Source organism: Thamnophis sirtalis, unplaced genomic scaffold (genome assembly GCF_051295495.1).
Source record: "Thamnophis sirtalis isolate CommonGarterSnake01/CBP01778 unplaced genomic scaffold, rThaSir2_p1.2 scaffold_13, whole genome shotgun sequence".
Classification (NCBI taxonomy): Eukaryota; Metazoa; Chordata; class Lepidosauria; order Squamata; family Natricidae; genus Thamnophis; species Thamnophis sirtalis.
In genome coordinates, this window is record NW_028261393.1 from 55,750,154 (window position 1) to 55,766,615 (window position 16,462).

Here is a 16,462-nt window from a genome sequence, read left to right on the forward strand (position 1 = left end):
AGGGCTCCCAAAGGGCAGGTGGACCTCTGCTGTTTCCCAAGAGATCAAAGCTGGGCTCTTGGACGAACGCTGAGCTCCGTCTGTCTGTTCAGGCACTCCGTGGAAGGAAATGCGATGCCCTTAATAAACTTCCCCCCCCTCCTCTTTCTTGTTTTGTTTTAGGTTTAAAAAACGGGTCTTAATTCAGCACTTAGAAAGAATACTAGAGGAAATAGAGTTCACCAGCCTTCCCAACCGAATTAATCATGTCAACAGTAGATAATAATAGCGTGCCGGCCAGAGGAATGGACGGGACCGGCCGACAAAAGAGTTTGCTGTGCCGCGGAAGAATGGAAGAGGACGTGGCAGCCACTGCCTGCGCCAGCCTGGCAGGCCGGCGGCTTTTCGGTGCGCGCCTCAGAAGGAGCAGGGTGATGTTTTTACGCATAGCGCACCTCTTTGGCCGGACACCTGAGGAATTTGCCGCAGGAGGCGTGTGGCTTCCTCCCTCCCCACCCACCTTCGGAGGGCTGATCTGCCCCTGGGCCGAAGAAAGACACTCGGTGCCGCCTCCCCCCAGGGTCCTGCAGGTGATGAGAATTTACTCATTTGAACCCTTGGCTGTTAAGACACTTTGGCTGTAGGCCACCAGGGCGAATGGCGCAAAACCCCCCCTTGTGTTATCTCTGCACTTGTGTCGGAGCGTTCCTTTGTCCTAAAAAAAAACGAAAGGAAAGAGGAGGAGGAGGAGGAGGAAAGGCCCTCCGTGGTGGTAGTCCACCTTGTCGCTACGGGCAGGAAGGTGGCCCTTCCCCACGAGAGCAGCTAGCCAACCCAGAGGTCTCGGGGGTCAGTTGGATTGACAGGCGCTGCTCTTCCTGGGTGGAAGGAGAGACGCCCTGGGACGGACGGATGGACTGGTTGGCCGGCGGCGGCAGCTGCTTCGGCTGCTCCTATGGTAGCCCCCCCCCTCTACAACCTACCTCAGTCTTCCTCTTCTTCTTCTTCTTTTGTCTGCAGGGGCGCCCGAGGCTCCCCCAGGTCCCAGACTTCAGTTCTCTTTCATCTCGGTGAGGAGGACGGAGACTCTTCTCGTGGACTTGGCTTTGGAGGCGCTTAAAAGGAAACTTGGGGGGTTTAGGAACAAAAAACAAAAAAAGCCAGGGGGGGAAAAAAAGAGAGAGAACTCCCCTCCCTCCCTCCCCCGTCCCCTCCCTCCACACGGATTTTACTTTTTAAATGTTCATACTAGAAGAAATTATTTTGGGACAGTCTTGTTGAGCAGATCCTTCATTTGAGATATCAAATGGCGTGTGTGTGTGTGTGTGTATATAGACATCTATACATATATATATATACATTCTATATATATATATATGAAAGAATTTTTTGAGCACTTGTACATAATAAAAATCATTTTATGATTTTTTTAAGGAGTGCCTGATCTGAATGGGGTGGGGCGTGGGGGTGTTTCTTTTATTAGCGTGGCCAGTTGTTCCTAAACAAAATAACCTTGGAGGAGGAGGGAAACTATTTGTATTTGTGTTTAATAAATTTATAGGCCGCCCAATCCCGAAGGACTCCGGGCGGCTTACAGAAAATAAAATTAAAAAAATAAAAGAATTAAAAAAACAGAGGAAAACAGATTAAAAACCACATCAAGCACCCAATCTAGTCGGGGCTGGACCTCAGTCGAGAGGTCAACAGCCCCAGGCCTGCCGGAATAGCCAGGTTTTGATAGCCTTTCGGAAGGCCATGAGAGTGGGTAGGGGTCCGGATCTCTGGGGGTAGTTCATTCCATAGGGTCGGGGCGGCTACAGAGAAGGCCCTCCCCTGGGGAGCCGCCAGCCGACATTGCTTGGCTGACGGCACCTGGAGAAGGCCCACCCTGTGCAATCTTATCGGCCGTTGGGAGGTGTGCGGCAGAAGAGGGTCTCGCAGATATCCGGGTCCTAGGCCACATGGGGCTTTAAAGGTAACTCTCCCTTCCAGCTTCCTGCGTCGAACCGAACGGCCCGAGGGTGCCAGTTGATGGCGGTCTCCTTCTCTTGCAGTGGTGCTCCCTCCCCCTGCCCCCAAGCAGCCCCGAGGGGGTGACTTTTGCCCCCGTAGACTTCCAGCTTGTCACAACCAGCTTCAACTCGGTGGTTGCGGAGCACTTTATTCTACTCTTTGGCGGAAGAATTTGTCGGGCAACAAGGGAACTTCCTGCGCTCCAGAGGTTTTAGCTTCTGCCTGTTGCAGAGGCTTGGGCCAAGAGCCGAGGTGGCGCAGTGGTTAGGGTGCAGTACTGCAGGCCACTTCAGCTGGCTGTTATCTGCAGTTCAGCTGTTCAAATCTCACCGGCTCAAGGTTGACTCAGCCTTCCATCCTTCCGAGGTGGGTAAAATGAGGACCCGGATTGTTGGGGGCGATATGCTGACTCTGTAAACCGCTTAGAGAGGGCTGAAAGCCCTATGAAGCGGTATATAAGTCTAACTGCTATTGCTGTTGCTATTGGGGAAGTCATACTAAGCAACTAGTAACAACCCGCTCTCGGGCCCTCTTGTCTTGATAAGGAAGTGGCTGGACGGATGGCCAGAGAGGAAGGCTCTGGTGACTTCCTGGGTGTAACCAGCCCAAGCTTACGGGATGCTGTAGCCTGCATCCATCCCGAGGGCTGTGGGAAAAAAGACGGCTGGCTAAATTTTGGAGGAGGAGACTCTGCAATTTGGAAACTAACCATCAAGGCTCATTTTCATGGAGATCAGAGTTCCTAAACCAGTGTTTCTCAACCTTGGCGACTTTTAAGTCCTGTGGACTTCAACTCCCAGAATCCCCCAGCTGGCTGGGGGATTCTGGGAGTTGAAGTCCACAGGACTCAAAAGTCGCCAAGGTTGAGAAACACTGTCCTAAACCATTTATGGCTTTGCAGAGGGGAGCCGGGGGGGGGGGAGGGGTTGATTTTGCGGGGGCAGTTGGCAAGCAGTTGTACCCGCGCAGCTCCATTTGCACAAGCGACCCACACACACACACTTGCCGCTTGTGCAAATGAAGGCTGTGTGCTCTCTCGTTGCTCACACCGGTGGGGATGTGTCGCGCCCACTCGCCCACCCACCGCTTCCACGGCCCAGTTCCGAAAGGCTCATGGCCCGGTAACAGGCCGAGGTCTGGGGAGGGGGAGTTGGGGACCCCTAATGTAGCAGACCACAGGCTGAAGACGTGTCTCCTTTTTGCTCCACTCTGATTTCAATCACGAGGACAGTTAGGAACGTCACGTCCTGGGGAAACTTGGTTTTCCCTTCCAGTAGCTCATCGCGGGATAATAGGGATTTAAACTGGACGTAGGTATTGCGCGGAACTGAAACATCAGCTGCAAAAGTACCTGACAGTTGCAGGCGGGGGGGGAAAAAATTAGCTTGCCGGCAGAAACTATTGATCGTATTGGCAGGCCTGGTTCCAGCCTTAAATGGAGGCAGAATTCCCCCTGCCAGAAAGTAGCCCGAGGGCTCTGAGAGGAGTAAAAATACCACCCACCTCTGGCGATTTGCACGGCGTCTCTTTGTTTTCCTGCACCAAAGCACAGCCTCTCTTGGGAGAGGAATGGAAAGCTGGCTTGTGATTGCAAGAGGCCCAACTGCTCAGCAGTTCTACTCCCATCCATCACAGCCAAGAACACTTTTGGCCTTCGTTTTCAGAAATATTGGAAACTTGGGAGGGGGGAATTGTTCAGTTTTATGTTCCCCTGAATTAGCCCCCCCTCCCCAATGATGCCCTAGGCACCCCAATTGTGGGACTATAATTAAGGGTTTATTGACAGATGCCAGACTGATAATGAACCAGTTTAGGAGCCCCAAAACTGGAGGATCGCTGTATCCAATCTAATTTATTTCCTAAGTACTTCGTCATCTCTCCCTTCAGAGAAATCCATAATCCTTCAGACTAAAGAACCCTTTCCAGAAGTTTATAACATCAGTAAAAAAATATAATTACATCTGCAAAAATGATTCTTACACTTAGTTTTGGAATATTAGTTCTTTATTGGACATTGCAAGACCAGAAAGGGAAAGAAACAAAATGTTGCACATTTGTAAAATAACCATGGATAGTGGAAAGGGAACCTGTTCATTTCTTGCAAGTTTTAAAGAGACCCGGAAGGTGCTTGGAACAGAGTGCAAAATCCCGAACACAAAACGCATGGAGAGAGAGACCTGGGCTTTGGAGAAAGGCTGCCTCTCTGTAGCAAAATTTGCAAGTTCTTGGCAAAACCGTCAGGATAAAGAACAAACGAGGACTCCAGCTTGGAACACCGTTATATACTAAAACAGCAAACGCTGCATAGGCGAATCACTGGCATTTCATGGAGCCGTTTTGGGTGTCACAAATCCCTATGAGCTGCCCACTTCCACTGCTTTGAATTTTGGGCTGGAGAGCGTTAGATACAAGACAATTAAAAACCTGCTAGAAATCGCCCAGAAAGGAACGCGGGACGGGATAGCCAATGGGTAGCTACTTTGAGTAGGGTTAGGGTTAGGATATCGTCTGGGATATTAGGAGGAAGGTGACCAACAGATCTACACAACTGCCTTACACGTCTGATAAGTTTCACCTAGAAAGCATATCAAGGCTAAGGTTGAGTTTTAATTCAAATGAAGGACCACAACGTTAAACCAACTGGTGCCAATGCTGGGTTTTGAAAGGCCAATAGTCACCACAGTCATGCCCAGCGTTCTGATCTTTTGGCCAGAGCCCCGTTTCTCTGCCAAGATCAAAAAATGCTGGGTTTTGCCCACTGTTGTCCTGCCCTGAAGTGGCTGCCGTCTAAAGCAAAGATCCTATCCCACGCTCTGTAAAAGTGCATGCATTTTAATCGCCAGCACACCCAACTTCTCGCCCATTCGGAGCCCAAGACCTTTTGTCCCCGGAGACGCACGGAGCAATGCTCTCCAAGACCAGACATTCAACTTCTCTTTGAGTTGCTAAATTTTGAAATTGGTTACATTCTGTGGAGGGGGAAAAAAAAATCAAGCTTGGAGCCAAACACAAATATTGCAAAGTGGATAATTGTGGAAGAAGTCTGGTGATCACCGACAATTAGGTTTAAAAAAACAAAAACAAAAGGCACAGTGGAAAAACAAGTTGAACGTGTTCAGTTGCTCCAACGGGAACCCTACAGGCGACCTGCCTTTATCCTGCTTTTAAAAGCACGTCGCGGGAGCCAAAATCAAAAGGCACTACCCCCCCCCCCAAAAAAGTAAATGAAACCATTACAAGACACAATCCCGACTTTCCCACCTGCAAACTTTGCCTGCTGTCAAACCACTTCCTCCCTCCCTAAGCCAGTCTTCCCCAGCTGCCTATCACGGATGATGATATAAACAAAAGAGCTTGATGACAGAAGTGGATGGGTTACAGCTGTCATGGTTCAGTTTTTGTGTCCTAAGATCTGGCCATTCATTGCGACGCCTCAAAAAAGCATAATCTCTTGAGCATTTCGGGGGGGAACTTGCAATCAATGGCTAAGTGGTCAATCAAGTCCATACCCCTTTGGCAAAACGTTGGCTAAATTCCTACTTCTAAAAGATTTAGTCTCCGTTGGCTCTGCTGGCCAGATATTCCACACAGATCACCAATAAACAAGAGGCGGAAATAACCACGGTTGTGTCAAGGACTCGGATGCAAGGAGAGTTACGTGGCGGCAAAGCAGACAAGCCGCCCACAACTATTTTGCCATGGAACACAATAATCCAACATACCCTTTCCTTTGCTTATCTAGTCCATTAAAGCCTCCATCTGCATGTGGCAACACAGATTGTGATCATTCAGAACAGTGAGTTTAACCACAGAGCTTTAATGAAAGGTAAGATGCATTATTTCACTGCGTACTTTTAGCAGTAACTTTCACGGTTTACCAATTCACAATTTTAGTTGTCGTGACCAGTGTTCAAAAGTCCTTTTAATATATTTTTAATATATTCATGTATGTGTGTGCCTGTGTGTGTAGATACACACAAGCGCGCACACACATTACTATAAAGCCTGGAAGATCAATATAAATACTGCTCCAGAAATTTTAAAAACAAGTGTTTATATCCAGCTCCAATATTACAGCTCAGTGTCCTATTTTTAGAATCGTCTATATATATATAAAAAACCTCTTTTAACGGTGCAGCGATTCAAGTTTTCGCAACTTCAGTGATCCGCTGGATGACAACGCATCCTGGCTGGAGGAAGAGTGGACAGTGTCTGGGGACTGGAATAACACTCTACCCCGGTGGTTAAATACATAAAAGGATGGATGGTTCCTTAACGTGTCAAATGTCCTAAAAACGAAAGGAAAACAGGAGAGAAGGGAATTAACATTGAGCGAGAACGGTTACTGCAACTGGCAAGCAATCATTTCAGAGAGAAATTTAGACAATGGGTTTCAGACATTTGATATAAACAGATATCATGGACACCCTAAGCTTAAATCTTACCTGTCTCTTCTCCTGAGAGATAAAACATTACTGCCATATCCCAGGCAGCAGAGAGGGGGGAAAAATGGGGGATCGCTGCTAAGCTACAAAATTTGGACCAAGAACACATGTACCTACAGAGATGGTGGGTTCTCCATCGATGGAAGGTTCTCAGGTTGGAGTAATGGCTCTCAAGGACGGTTTAATTGGTCGGCTTGCATACTACGGAGGCTGGTCCTTTACAATCCTACGACTGATTTCCCCATATCGCTTTTGTCAGCTGTGGCAAGTTCAGACACTTACCACGCAAGAATTGGCCTTGCTCCAAGATTTGTACAAACTCAGCTTGTTGGCTAAGGCTTGCTATTAATCACCATGCAGTAGGTTATTTCCCCAAACTCTGCTACCCGTAATTCCATTCCCAACTGAGGCCATTGGCCTTACACTTTCTTTAAAAGGGGCCTAAGATGGCAAATGAGCCTTTTTCTTTTCGCTTCACCCGTTCTGAGAACCCAGCCTGTAAATTGAAGCGAAGCCAGGCAGATGGGTTAGTGGAAAAGGGGAGAAAAATTACAGCACAAGTCTCACTCCAAATGACCTAAATTCTATTCTTCAGAAGAACAAGAATATGTAAGCAAAAGCAGTAGCCCTGCATTCGAGGAAGGCTTTCTGGTTTAAAGTTTCATACCATTCATTTTTCATTTCATTTTCATTTTCCCTTTATTTGTATGCCGCCCTTTTCCCTGGGAGGACTCAGGGCGGCTCACAGTTCAAAAAAAAGGGGGGGGGAGGACAAACAATTTCTAACATAAAGACAATACATCATAATTAAAAACACAACAGTCACACAATTCGAGTGGGGTTAGAATCTTAACCCCAGGCCAGCCGGGACAGCCAGATCTTTATGGCGGCGCGGAAGGACTGGAGGGTGGTGAGGGTCCGAATCTCCACGGGGAGTTCGTTCCAGAGGGTCGGAGCAGCCACCGAGAAGGCTCTCCTCCGGGTAGTTGCCAGTCTACACTGGCTGGATGATGGAATTCGGAGGAGGCCTAATCTATGCGATCGTATCGGTCTAATGGAGGTATGTCAAAATGGCACCGTTTTTTTGTGAAAAGCAAACTCTGTGTTTATTCTTCAGTCCATCACCACCACCACCCTTTCCCAACTAGACTGAACAACATTTGACTGAACAATAGCTCACTCCTGTTACTAGTCTTTCCCTCACAGGTGCAACATGTGCTTCTCACATGGGCCTCCTGGATTCCATGGTTAATTTTCTCGGTACAGTACAGCTCCCATCACCAATTCCCCTGGCAGGTCTATTCTGAGGGGGGAGAAGTACAAAGAGGAGGCCCCATATGATCCTCCTCTCCCCGAGGAAGACGCTGAGCAGAGCCTTTTATCTCCCCCTGGCATTATTGGTTGGTATCTGGCCAACCACACTCTCCCCTTTTGAGCCCTCCTACCTGGCCTGAAATAGCACAACAACAACCAGGAGACACACAATTAGAGTAGCAGTAATCAAGAAGGAAAGAGAAAGGGACATACTTATTTTTTAGCTCTGAAGTAGCGTCCATGTCTTTAAATTCTCCTGCAATATGCACAATCCCGTAACAGGTAACTGCGAAGGCCAGCAGAGTTTGAAGAACGATCTATAAACAGACGAAAAAACGACAGTTGAGTGTTTTCAGAAACCCTCTCCACCATAATTTGGTTCATGCTGAGGCTTCATTCAAGGTAGTTCTCCTTTTTGGGCTCAAAGGTAGCGGGGTTAGAATAAGGGAAACACGGTAGACCAAGATCTGGTCTGAAGACACAGAATGTCTTCTTACGCTGTGTGTAAACGTGAGAAAAAGTAAATAAACCATCTTTACTGCAATTAAGACTATCACGTAGATTTCGATGGCACAGGAATCGGACTGTTTCCGATAAGAGCCAAGGTGGCGCAGTGGTTAAATGCAGCACTGCAGGCTACTGCTAGATCAGCAGGTCAGCGGTTCAAATCTCACCGGCTCAGGGTTGACTCAGCCTTCCATCCTTCCGAGGTGGGTAAAATGAGGACCCAGATTGTTGGGGGCAATATGCTGACTCTCTGTAAACCGCTTAGAGAGGCCTGAAAGGCCTATGAAGCGGTATATAAGTCTACTGCTATTGCTATTACTGTTTGCAATCTATGAGCACTCCTGACCAGTAAAAAAATAATTAGAAACACTGAGGAAAAAAAGCAAGGAGAAAGAATGCCATGAGGGCAGGATCCGTAGGCGGGAGATACGTTAAGCCAAACGCCCAAAAGATCAGGCTGTTTACTCTGGGAGTTGAACCAGCGCGAAATACCAACTGGAGGCAACAAGGAATTCCTAGAGGGATGTTTTCAAGGCAGAGGAAAGTGCCAAATTTGGACGGTTTCATTCCTGCCACCAAGACCACGTGCTACAATTGGCCAGCCTACCCAGTGTGCAAAGAAAACGAAGAGCCAGCAGTTCAAATCCAGCTTGGGCCTTGAGCTCTGTTTGCGTCCTCCTTTGTAATTCAACTACAGGAAGTCCTTGACTTACGGCAAGTTCATTTAGGCACGGAAATTACAACTGCAGTGAAAAAAGTGACTTCTGACCATTTTTCACACTTCTGTCCCATTGGTCAGGTATTTTACATTGAGATGCTTGTCAACCGACTCATATTTATGAGGGTCGCAGTGTCGTGTGACCCCCCTCCCCTTTCGCGACCTTCTGACAAGTGAAGTCCACGGGGAAGCTAAATTCACTTAACGACCGTGTTACTAATTTAAGAACTGCAGTGTATTCACTCAACAAATGTGGCGAGACAAGTCATAAGGTGGGGCAAACGTCTCACTGAACAACACAAACTGTGGGCTCAACTGTGGCCCTAAATTGAGGACTACCCGTACTCCGAGGTCCAATCTGCCAATCTGGAGCTTGTGCCCTAAAGTGGAAAGCAGGTGGCCAGGGATCACTTACGTCTATAGGCAACGTCTCGTCTTCCTTCTCCGTTAGTCTCATATAGGAACGATCTGTTGGAAATACAAAGAGGCAAAGGGTCCATCTTCGTCTCACCCCCCCCCCAACTGGGCCCAAGTGGAGCTGGGGAGCAGGATGGAGAGTGCAGAGGGAGAAGCACATTTAAAATATTGGGGAGGGGGGGGAGAGAGAAGGCAAGGAAGCCCAGGACCTTCATGCCCCCCCTTCTCTGTGCAAATTCCCCTGCAGGGACGCCCCCTCCCCGCAATTCTCTCTTGTGTATTGGGCGCTGCAATAAGCAAAGGCTCAAGCCCCCCTCCCCCCAATTTGTCTTCCTGGCCTTAAAAGGGGGGGGCAGCTTTCCATTCCCTCCCCTCCCTCCCTTCTCCCCACTTCTCTTCCATCCCCCCCCGGGATTCAGCAGACCCCTTTGCGAGGGACGAGTTTTTACACCACCCCGAGGACCTCCCCCCACCACTCCCGGGACTACAACTCCCATCATCCTCCCGGGCACCCCGGCCGCTCGCTCGCTGAGGGAGCTGCGGCTGACGAGGGCCCCCGGCTTTTCCTTCCCTCAGGCCCAACGGCCCGTCGGGCTTCCCCTTCCCCTCTGCCCCGGGGGCTCTCTCTCTCTCCTTCCCCTCGGAAGGGAGAGTCGGGGGGGGGGGAAGAAGGGCCCACCACCACCGCGCGCATCACTCACGCTGCGCGGCGGAGAAGGCCGCGTGGGCCAGGGCGAAGAGCCCGACCCCAACCAGCCCTTTCCAGAGAGAGGCGGCCGCCATCATCCGCCTCTCCTCCTCCTCCTCCTCCTGCTTCAGCCGCCGAAGGCGCCGCGTGCGCATGCGCGGCGCTGAGAGCGCGAGCGAGCGCGCGAGCCACAGGCGGAGCCTCCGGCGTCGCGTCGCTCGGCGCGCCTCCATGACGTCCAAAGGCGCGCCGCGATGACGTCGGGCGGGACGGGGGAGGAGGAGGAGGAGGAGGAGCGGCGGGCCGAAGCGGTGTGGGCGGGGCGGTCGCTCGGTCGGGGATGATGGGCGTCGTGGTTCCGCTGAGCCGCTGAGCCGGCCGGGTCGGGGGACGAGGGACGAGCGCGATCGGAGCCATGGCGGCGCTGCTGCTGCTGGTACTGGGCCTGGATCCCGGGCCCGGGGCGGGCGGGGGTCACCCGGGCGGCCTGGAGGAAGAGCTGGTGGCCGAGAAGGCGGCGGAGGCCAGTCACCGCCAGGACAGCGCCAACCTGCTGGTCTTCATCCTCCTGCTGACCCTCACCATCCTCACCATCTGGCTCTTCAAGCACCGCCGCGCCCGCTTCCTGCACGAGACCGGGCTGGCCATGATCTATGGTGAGCCACCACAGAGCCCATCAGCCCCTGCCGCCCCCCGTAACATACACCCCCCCCCGGGAACCTGCGTGGCTTCCCCCACCCAGCCACGGTGGGGGTGAAGCTCCGTTTGCTGAAGGGGTTGTTGGGGTGGGAGAAAAGATTACCATCAGCCAAAAAGGGGAGGGGGAGGTTTGGGGTGGGGGGATTCCCAGGCTCCCCAGTGACCCCCCCCTCTTCAGAGAGGGAGAATTGGGGGAGTCCAGAGGGGTGGGCTCTGTTCATTTGGGAAACGGAGGGGGGTGCTGAACCCCCTACCTGGCCTCGCTTTTGGGGTCTGTGGTGAAATTGAGGCGGAAAATGTTTTGCACTTGGCCAATGAAGAATTCTATTCTGATTCTTGTTCTGTTCTATTCTATTCCCTTTCTCTATTCTATTCTTTTCCTTTTTCCTATTTTCTATTCTATTCTCTTTATTTTATTCTTTTCCATTTTCCAATTTTCTATTCTATTCTCTTTATTCTATTCTTTTCCTGTTTTCTATTATATTCTCTTTCTCTATTCTATTATTTTCCTGTTTTCTATTCTGCTCTCTTTCTCTATTCTATTCTTCTCTATTCTATTCTTTTCCGTTTTCCTATTTTCTATTCTATTCTATTCTCTTTCTCTATTTTATTCTTTTCCGTTTTCCTATTTTCTATCCTATTCTCTTTCTATATTCTATTCTTTTCCTGTTTTCTATTCTATTCTCTTTCTCTATTCTATTCTATTCTTCTCTATTCTATTCTTTTCCATTTTCCTATTTCCTATTCTATTCTCTTTCTCTATTCTTTTCCTTTTTCCTATTTCCTATTCTATTCTCTTTCTCTATTCTTTTCCATTTTCCTATTTCCTATTCTATTCTCTTTCTCTATTCTTTTCCTTTTTCCTATTTCCTATTCTATTCTATTCTCTTTCTCTATTCTATTCTTTTCCTGTTTTCTATTCTATTCTCTTTCTCTATTCTATTCTCTATTCTATTCTTTTCCGTTTTCCTATTTTCTATTCTATTCTCTTTCTCTATTCTACTCTTCTCTATTCTATTCTTTTCCATTTTCCTATTTCCTATTCTATTCTATTCTATTCTATTCTCTTTCTCTATTCTATTCTTTTCCTGTTTTCTATTCTACTCTCTTTCTCTATTCTATTCTTCTCTATTTTATTCTTTTCCGTTTTCCTATTTTCCATTCTATTCTCTTTCTCTATTCTATTCTTTTCCTGTTTTCTATTCTATTCTCTTTCTCTATTCTTCTCTATTCTATTCTTTTCCGTTTTCCTATTTTCTATTCTATTCTCTTTCTCTGTTCTATTCTTTTCCTATTTTCTATTCTCTTTCTCTATTCTATTCTTTTCCGTTTTCCTATTTTCTTTTCTTTTATAATATAAATTTTTATTTTATACACATAAACACATCAACAGAGGCAGATACATAACTTAAAACAACATAGGAACAATAAGTTCCATCGTATATCATACAGCAGTTCCGTATCTGTTTCTTTACAGTTAGTGTTTTCCCTTCTATACATTTCTATCTTGCATTCATGGTCCCCTTATTCGTTATCCATTTTTATGTACAATTCTATATTTATTTATACTTAGCTATTTATAACAAAATATTGTTTACCTATATTGTGCTTTATATTTTTACTGTCATTTATTATCTTACATACAATTATAGGTATACATCCACATAATTATTCTTTTTCTTTGTCATTCTTATACTATTGTTATTCCATTTAAAAGGTTATAAGGTATAGTTTGGATTACTTTGTTTACCATCCCTAGCACCTGCTGTAACACCACCTTATTTTCTCTTTCTTTTCTTTTCATTTTTCCTATTTTCTTTTCTATTCCATTCTTTTTCTCTATTCTATTCTACTCTATTCACTTTCTCTTTCTCTATTCTATTCACTTTCTCTACTCTATTCTATTCTATAAGAAAAGGATCAACTTGGGGCATTAACCCCTCCCTTCCCCTCTTTTGGAATTGGGGGGCTATTTTTGGCTGAATGGTGGGGGGATCCTTGGGACCCCCTGCTTGTTGTTTAAAATGTATCAGCTGCCCAACTCCCAATGGACTTCATAAATCCTGGCACTGTTAAAATCCCTTGATTTAGGTCAAGTATCTTGGATTTTTTCCTCTCTCCCATAATCCCCAGCTAGCATGGTCAGGTGGAGTTACAAATCCAGTGTGTGGCCAGCAAGAATCCTCTGAAAAGAAGCACATCCTTTATCCAAAAGGGAGCTTTTTCAGGGAAGATCTGAGATTGCGGCTCTAATGTGCAAAATGTGCTTGCCAGTAACAATCCTCTTTCTCTCCTGTTTAATCTTGTTTTATTCACAGGAAATAAAACGGAGATATTTCCAAAAACTATTCAGTTGCTGTGTTTATATTGGTTGCTAAGGTGTAGTTTTTAGCAAAATAAATCACCAAATATCAGTGGATCAAAATTTATTTAGGGTGGAAGACCAAACACAAGAGAAGTCCAGCATGCAATGCAATAAAACTCTAAAAAAGAGAATAGAATAGAATTCTTTATTGGCCAAGTGTGATTGGACAGAATTTGTCTTTGGTGCATAAGCTCTCAGTGTACATAAGGAGAATAAAGAATAATAAGAATAATAACATCGACACTTAGTGATAGTCATAGGTTACTAATAAGCTTTCAAATCGTACTAGGAAACAATAAAAATATAAATTGAAAGATACAAGCAACATGGTTAAGAGTCCTAACTGGAAAGAGATAACTAGGAAGGAAGAGAAAAATAATAGTAATACATTCTTGGTAAATTATTGACAGTGTTGTGGGAATTAGTTGTTAAGCAGGGTGATGGCATTCAGGAAAAAAACTTGTGTCCTTGTGTCTAGTTGTCTTGGTGTGCAGAGCCCTATAGTGTTGTTTTGAGGGTAAGGAGGTGAAACAATTTATGTCCAGGATGTGAGGGGTCTGTAGATATTTTCACAGTCCTCTTTTTGACTCGTGCAGTGTGCAGGTCCTCAATGGAAGGCAGGTTGGTAGCCATTGTTTTTTCTGCAGTTCTAATTAGAATTAGAGCCGAGGTGGCGCAGTGGTTAGAGTGCAGTACTGCAGGCTACTTCAGCTGACTGCAGTTCTGCAGTTCGGCTGTTCAAATCTCACCGGCTCAAGGTTGACTCAGCCTTCCATCCTTCCGAGGTGGGTAAAATGAGGACCCAGATTGTTGGGGGCGATATGCTGACTCTGTAAACCGCTTAGAGAGGGCTGAAAGCCCTATGAAGCGGTATATAAGTCTAACTGCTATTGCTATTGCTAATTATCCTCTGAAGTCTGTGCCTGTCTTGTTGGGTTGCAGAGCCAAACCAGACAGTTATGGAGGCGCAGATGACGAGACTCAATCCTTCCTCTGTAGATCTGAATCCGCAGCTCCTTGGGCATTTGAGCTTTCTCAAACTGCCCAAATTTTTTTCTCAAACTTATTTTTTAAAACTGGTGAAACAAACAAACAGCAGCTAACGTTGCTTGTTTGGGAACCATTAAATATAGCCAGTCCTCGACTTATAACTGCTCATTTAGTGACGTTTCAAAGTTACAACAGCGCTGAAAAAAAGTGCTTTATGACTCTTTTTCACACAATCGTGGCGGCATCCCCATGGTCCCACGATCAACATCCAGACGCATGGCAACTGACTCATACTTATGACGATTGCAGTGTCCTGGAGTCACGTGATCAGCTTGTGTGACCTGACGAGGTCAATGGGGGGAAGCCAGATTCACTTAACAACCGTGTTACTAACTTAACGACTGTATTAATTCATTTAGCAAGTGCGGCAAGAAAGGTCGTAAAATGGGGTAAAATTCACTTAACAGGTGTCTCACTTAGCAGCAGGAATTTTGGGGATCAATTGAGGTTGTAAGTCGAGGACTATCTGTATGCTAACAAACTACATTTTAGGGTGTTGTGTGAACTGGGCTGCTGTCCTGTTGTTTAGCTATTTGAATCCAAGAGTCTAGATCAGTGTTTCTCAACCTAGGCAACTTGAAGATGTCTGGACTTCAACTCCTAGAATTCCCCAGCCAGCATTCGCTGGCTGGGGAATTCTGGGAGTTGAAGTCCGGACATCTTCAAGTTGCCAAGGTTGAGAAACACTGGTCTAGATTAACCTGGCCAAAAAGGTGGGTTTTTTCCCAGCATGGCAGATCTCAGTAATACAGGTACACACTTTTTGGATTTTTCTCTGCAACGTGTCCTGGCAAATCTTTTAGAAGTTGCTCAAGAGAGCCACTGCCATTTCTTCTTCACCGAAGCTCTCAAGAAGAGTCTTGAGAAATTTACTTAGCTGGAAAGCTTCAGTGAAACCACCAATTGCTCAACCGATATAAAGGAAAAGTTTCAAGTTTAAATTCATCTGCCGTCCCTCTCAAACTGACGGACGAGAACGTACCTATTTTAAGTTGCAGTAATAGACTTTTTTTTTTAATGAAGAGGGGTTGGATTAGATGATCTCTCAGGCTCCTTCATATCTTTATGGTCTGATTTAATGCACCATAGTTCACCTGGGAGCTTGAATCTTTGACATTTCCTTCTCTTTCTACCCTCATTGCTGCCACTCTATTTTACACCTGTTGTTGTTTTTACAATTTCTAGGAAACATTCGGGTCATGCTGTTGTGCAGTGGTGGGTTTCAAAAATTGTTCGAACCTACTCTGTGGGTGTGGCCTCCTTTGTGGGAGTGGCTTGCCACCCATGTGACCGGATGGGAGTGGCTTGCCACCCATGTGACCGGATATGAAGATGCCGACGACACTTGTCAGAACCACCTTAAATGACCTCACACACAGCACTGGCATGCATAAGAATAGGATGTAAACTTGTTTTTTTAAAGGCATCTTTGGTTTGCGTTCAAACAACTTCAATACACGCAATGTTGTGATTGCACCACAAACGCAGTAGTCATCCTTACTTTTCACAGAGGCACTGAGTTTTATAAATATGAGCATGATAGTGTAGAATAATCACATCCAAGGACCAGTGGCGGGTTTCAAAAATTTTTGGAGCCTCTTCTGTAGGTGTGGCCTGCTTTCCGGGTCCACTGGTGGAACCTCTTCTAACCGGTTCGGTAGATTTGACGAACTGGTTCTACTGAATAGGTGCGAACTGGTAGGAACCCACCTCTGCTGTTGTGTCATTCGCAAGCAGTGTAATTATGAACTATTTGGACGAGGCTTTGCATGATTTGAGGGATTGAATTTATTCCCTTTAGGCTCACTTGCCTAAGGTGTGACTCTTCTGTTTCGCTCCCGTTTTGCTGTTCCGACAGTCAGTGAAAGGAAGGTGCTAAGAATGTATAGATCCGAACTCTGAACCTCTCCGGAGTGCTCCAGAACTCGTGCTGAACCTGAACCCCTCTGTGTTTCTTTACAGGAGTTCTGGTGGGAGTCATCCTTCGTTACGGCATCCACATTCCCAGCGATATCAACAATGTGACGCTAAGCTGTCCGATGCAAACCAGCCCGGCTACGTTGCTGGTCAACCTGAGTGGGAAGTTTTATGAGTACACCCTGAAGGGGGAAATCAGTTCCCACGAACTCAATAATGTTCAAGATAATGAGATGCTGCGGAAGGTAAACTCTTGATGCTTCCCACTTCACTTCCCACCCCCCCACCCCCCGCTTTAGATCCAACAGATCCCGTTTTCTAGGAAAACACGGTTGAAATTCTGTCATAGC

At 46.7% G+C, this 16,462-nt stretch overlaps 3 protein-coding genes across 5 annotated transcripts in view; 2 read left to right on the forward strand and 1 right to left on the reverse strand.

Moving 5' to 3' along the window:
- The window catches only part of LOC106549434 (integrator complex subunit 6-like), a 36,789-nt gene extending 35,382 nt beyond the window's left edge, over positions 1–1,407 (forward strand). For 2 of the 3 annotated variants that reach the window (XM_087728137.1, XM_087728136.1), the window contains one exon: positions 163–1,407. In XM_087728137.1, coding sequence (XP_087584263.1) covers positions 163–262 — 100 coding nt within the window. In that variant the 3' untranslated portion in view covers positions 263–1,407. The remainder of the gene's footprint in view (positions 1–162) is intronic. The other variant, XR_015698385.1, reaches the window with a different exon arrangement.
- A 2,571-nt stretch (positions 1,408–3,978) lies between these two features.
- MMGT1 (membrane magnesium transporter 1) lies at positions 3,979–10,225 on the reverse strand. The gene is made up of 4 exons (XM_014067090.2): positions 10,095–10,225; positions 9,392–9,444; positions 7,965–8,068; positions 3,979–6,281 (listed from the first exon to the last, which is right to left on the reverse strand). Exons 1-4 carry the CDS (start codon positions 10,177–10,179, stop codon positions 6,119–6,121), a joined length of 405 nt encoding a protein of 134 aa, XP_013922565.1. The 5' UTR covers positions 10,180–10,225; the 3' UTR covers positions 3,979–6,118.
- A 156-nt stretch (positions 10,226–10,381) lies between these two features.
- Positions 10,382–16,462, forward strand: part of SLC9A6 (solute carrier family 9 member A6) — a 27,247-nt gene continuing 21,166 nt past the window's right edge. The window contains exons 1-2 of the mRNA XM_087727026.1: positions 10,382–10,737; positions 16,158–16,357. Of these exons, the coding sequence (XP_087583152.1) occupies positions 10,497–10,737; positions 16,158–16,357 (441 nt within the window). The 5' untranslated portion in view covers positions 10,382–10,496. The remainder of the gene's footprint in view (positions 10,738–16,157; positions 16,358–16,462) is intronic.

Coding starts and splice junctions, on each gene's coding strand:
- MMGT1 (XM_014067090.2), bottom strand. CDS start 10,179: ATGATGGCGGCCGCCTCTCTCTGGAAAGGGCTGGTTGGGGTCGGGCTC. Junction 9,445..10,094: donor GGCCTTCTCCGCCGCGCAGC/GTGAGTGATGCG, acceptor TATTTCCAACAG/ATCGTTCCTATATGAGACTA. Junction 8,069..9,391: donor ACGAGACGTTGCCTATAGAC/GTAAGTGATCCC, acceptor GTCTGTTTATAG/ATCGTTCTTCAAACTCTGCT.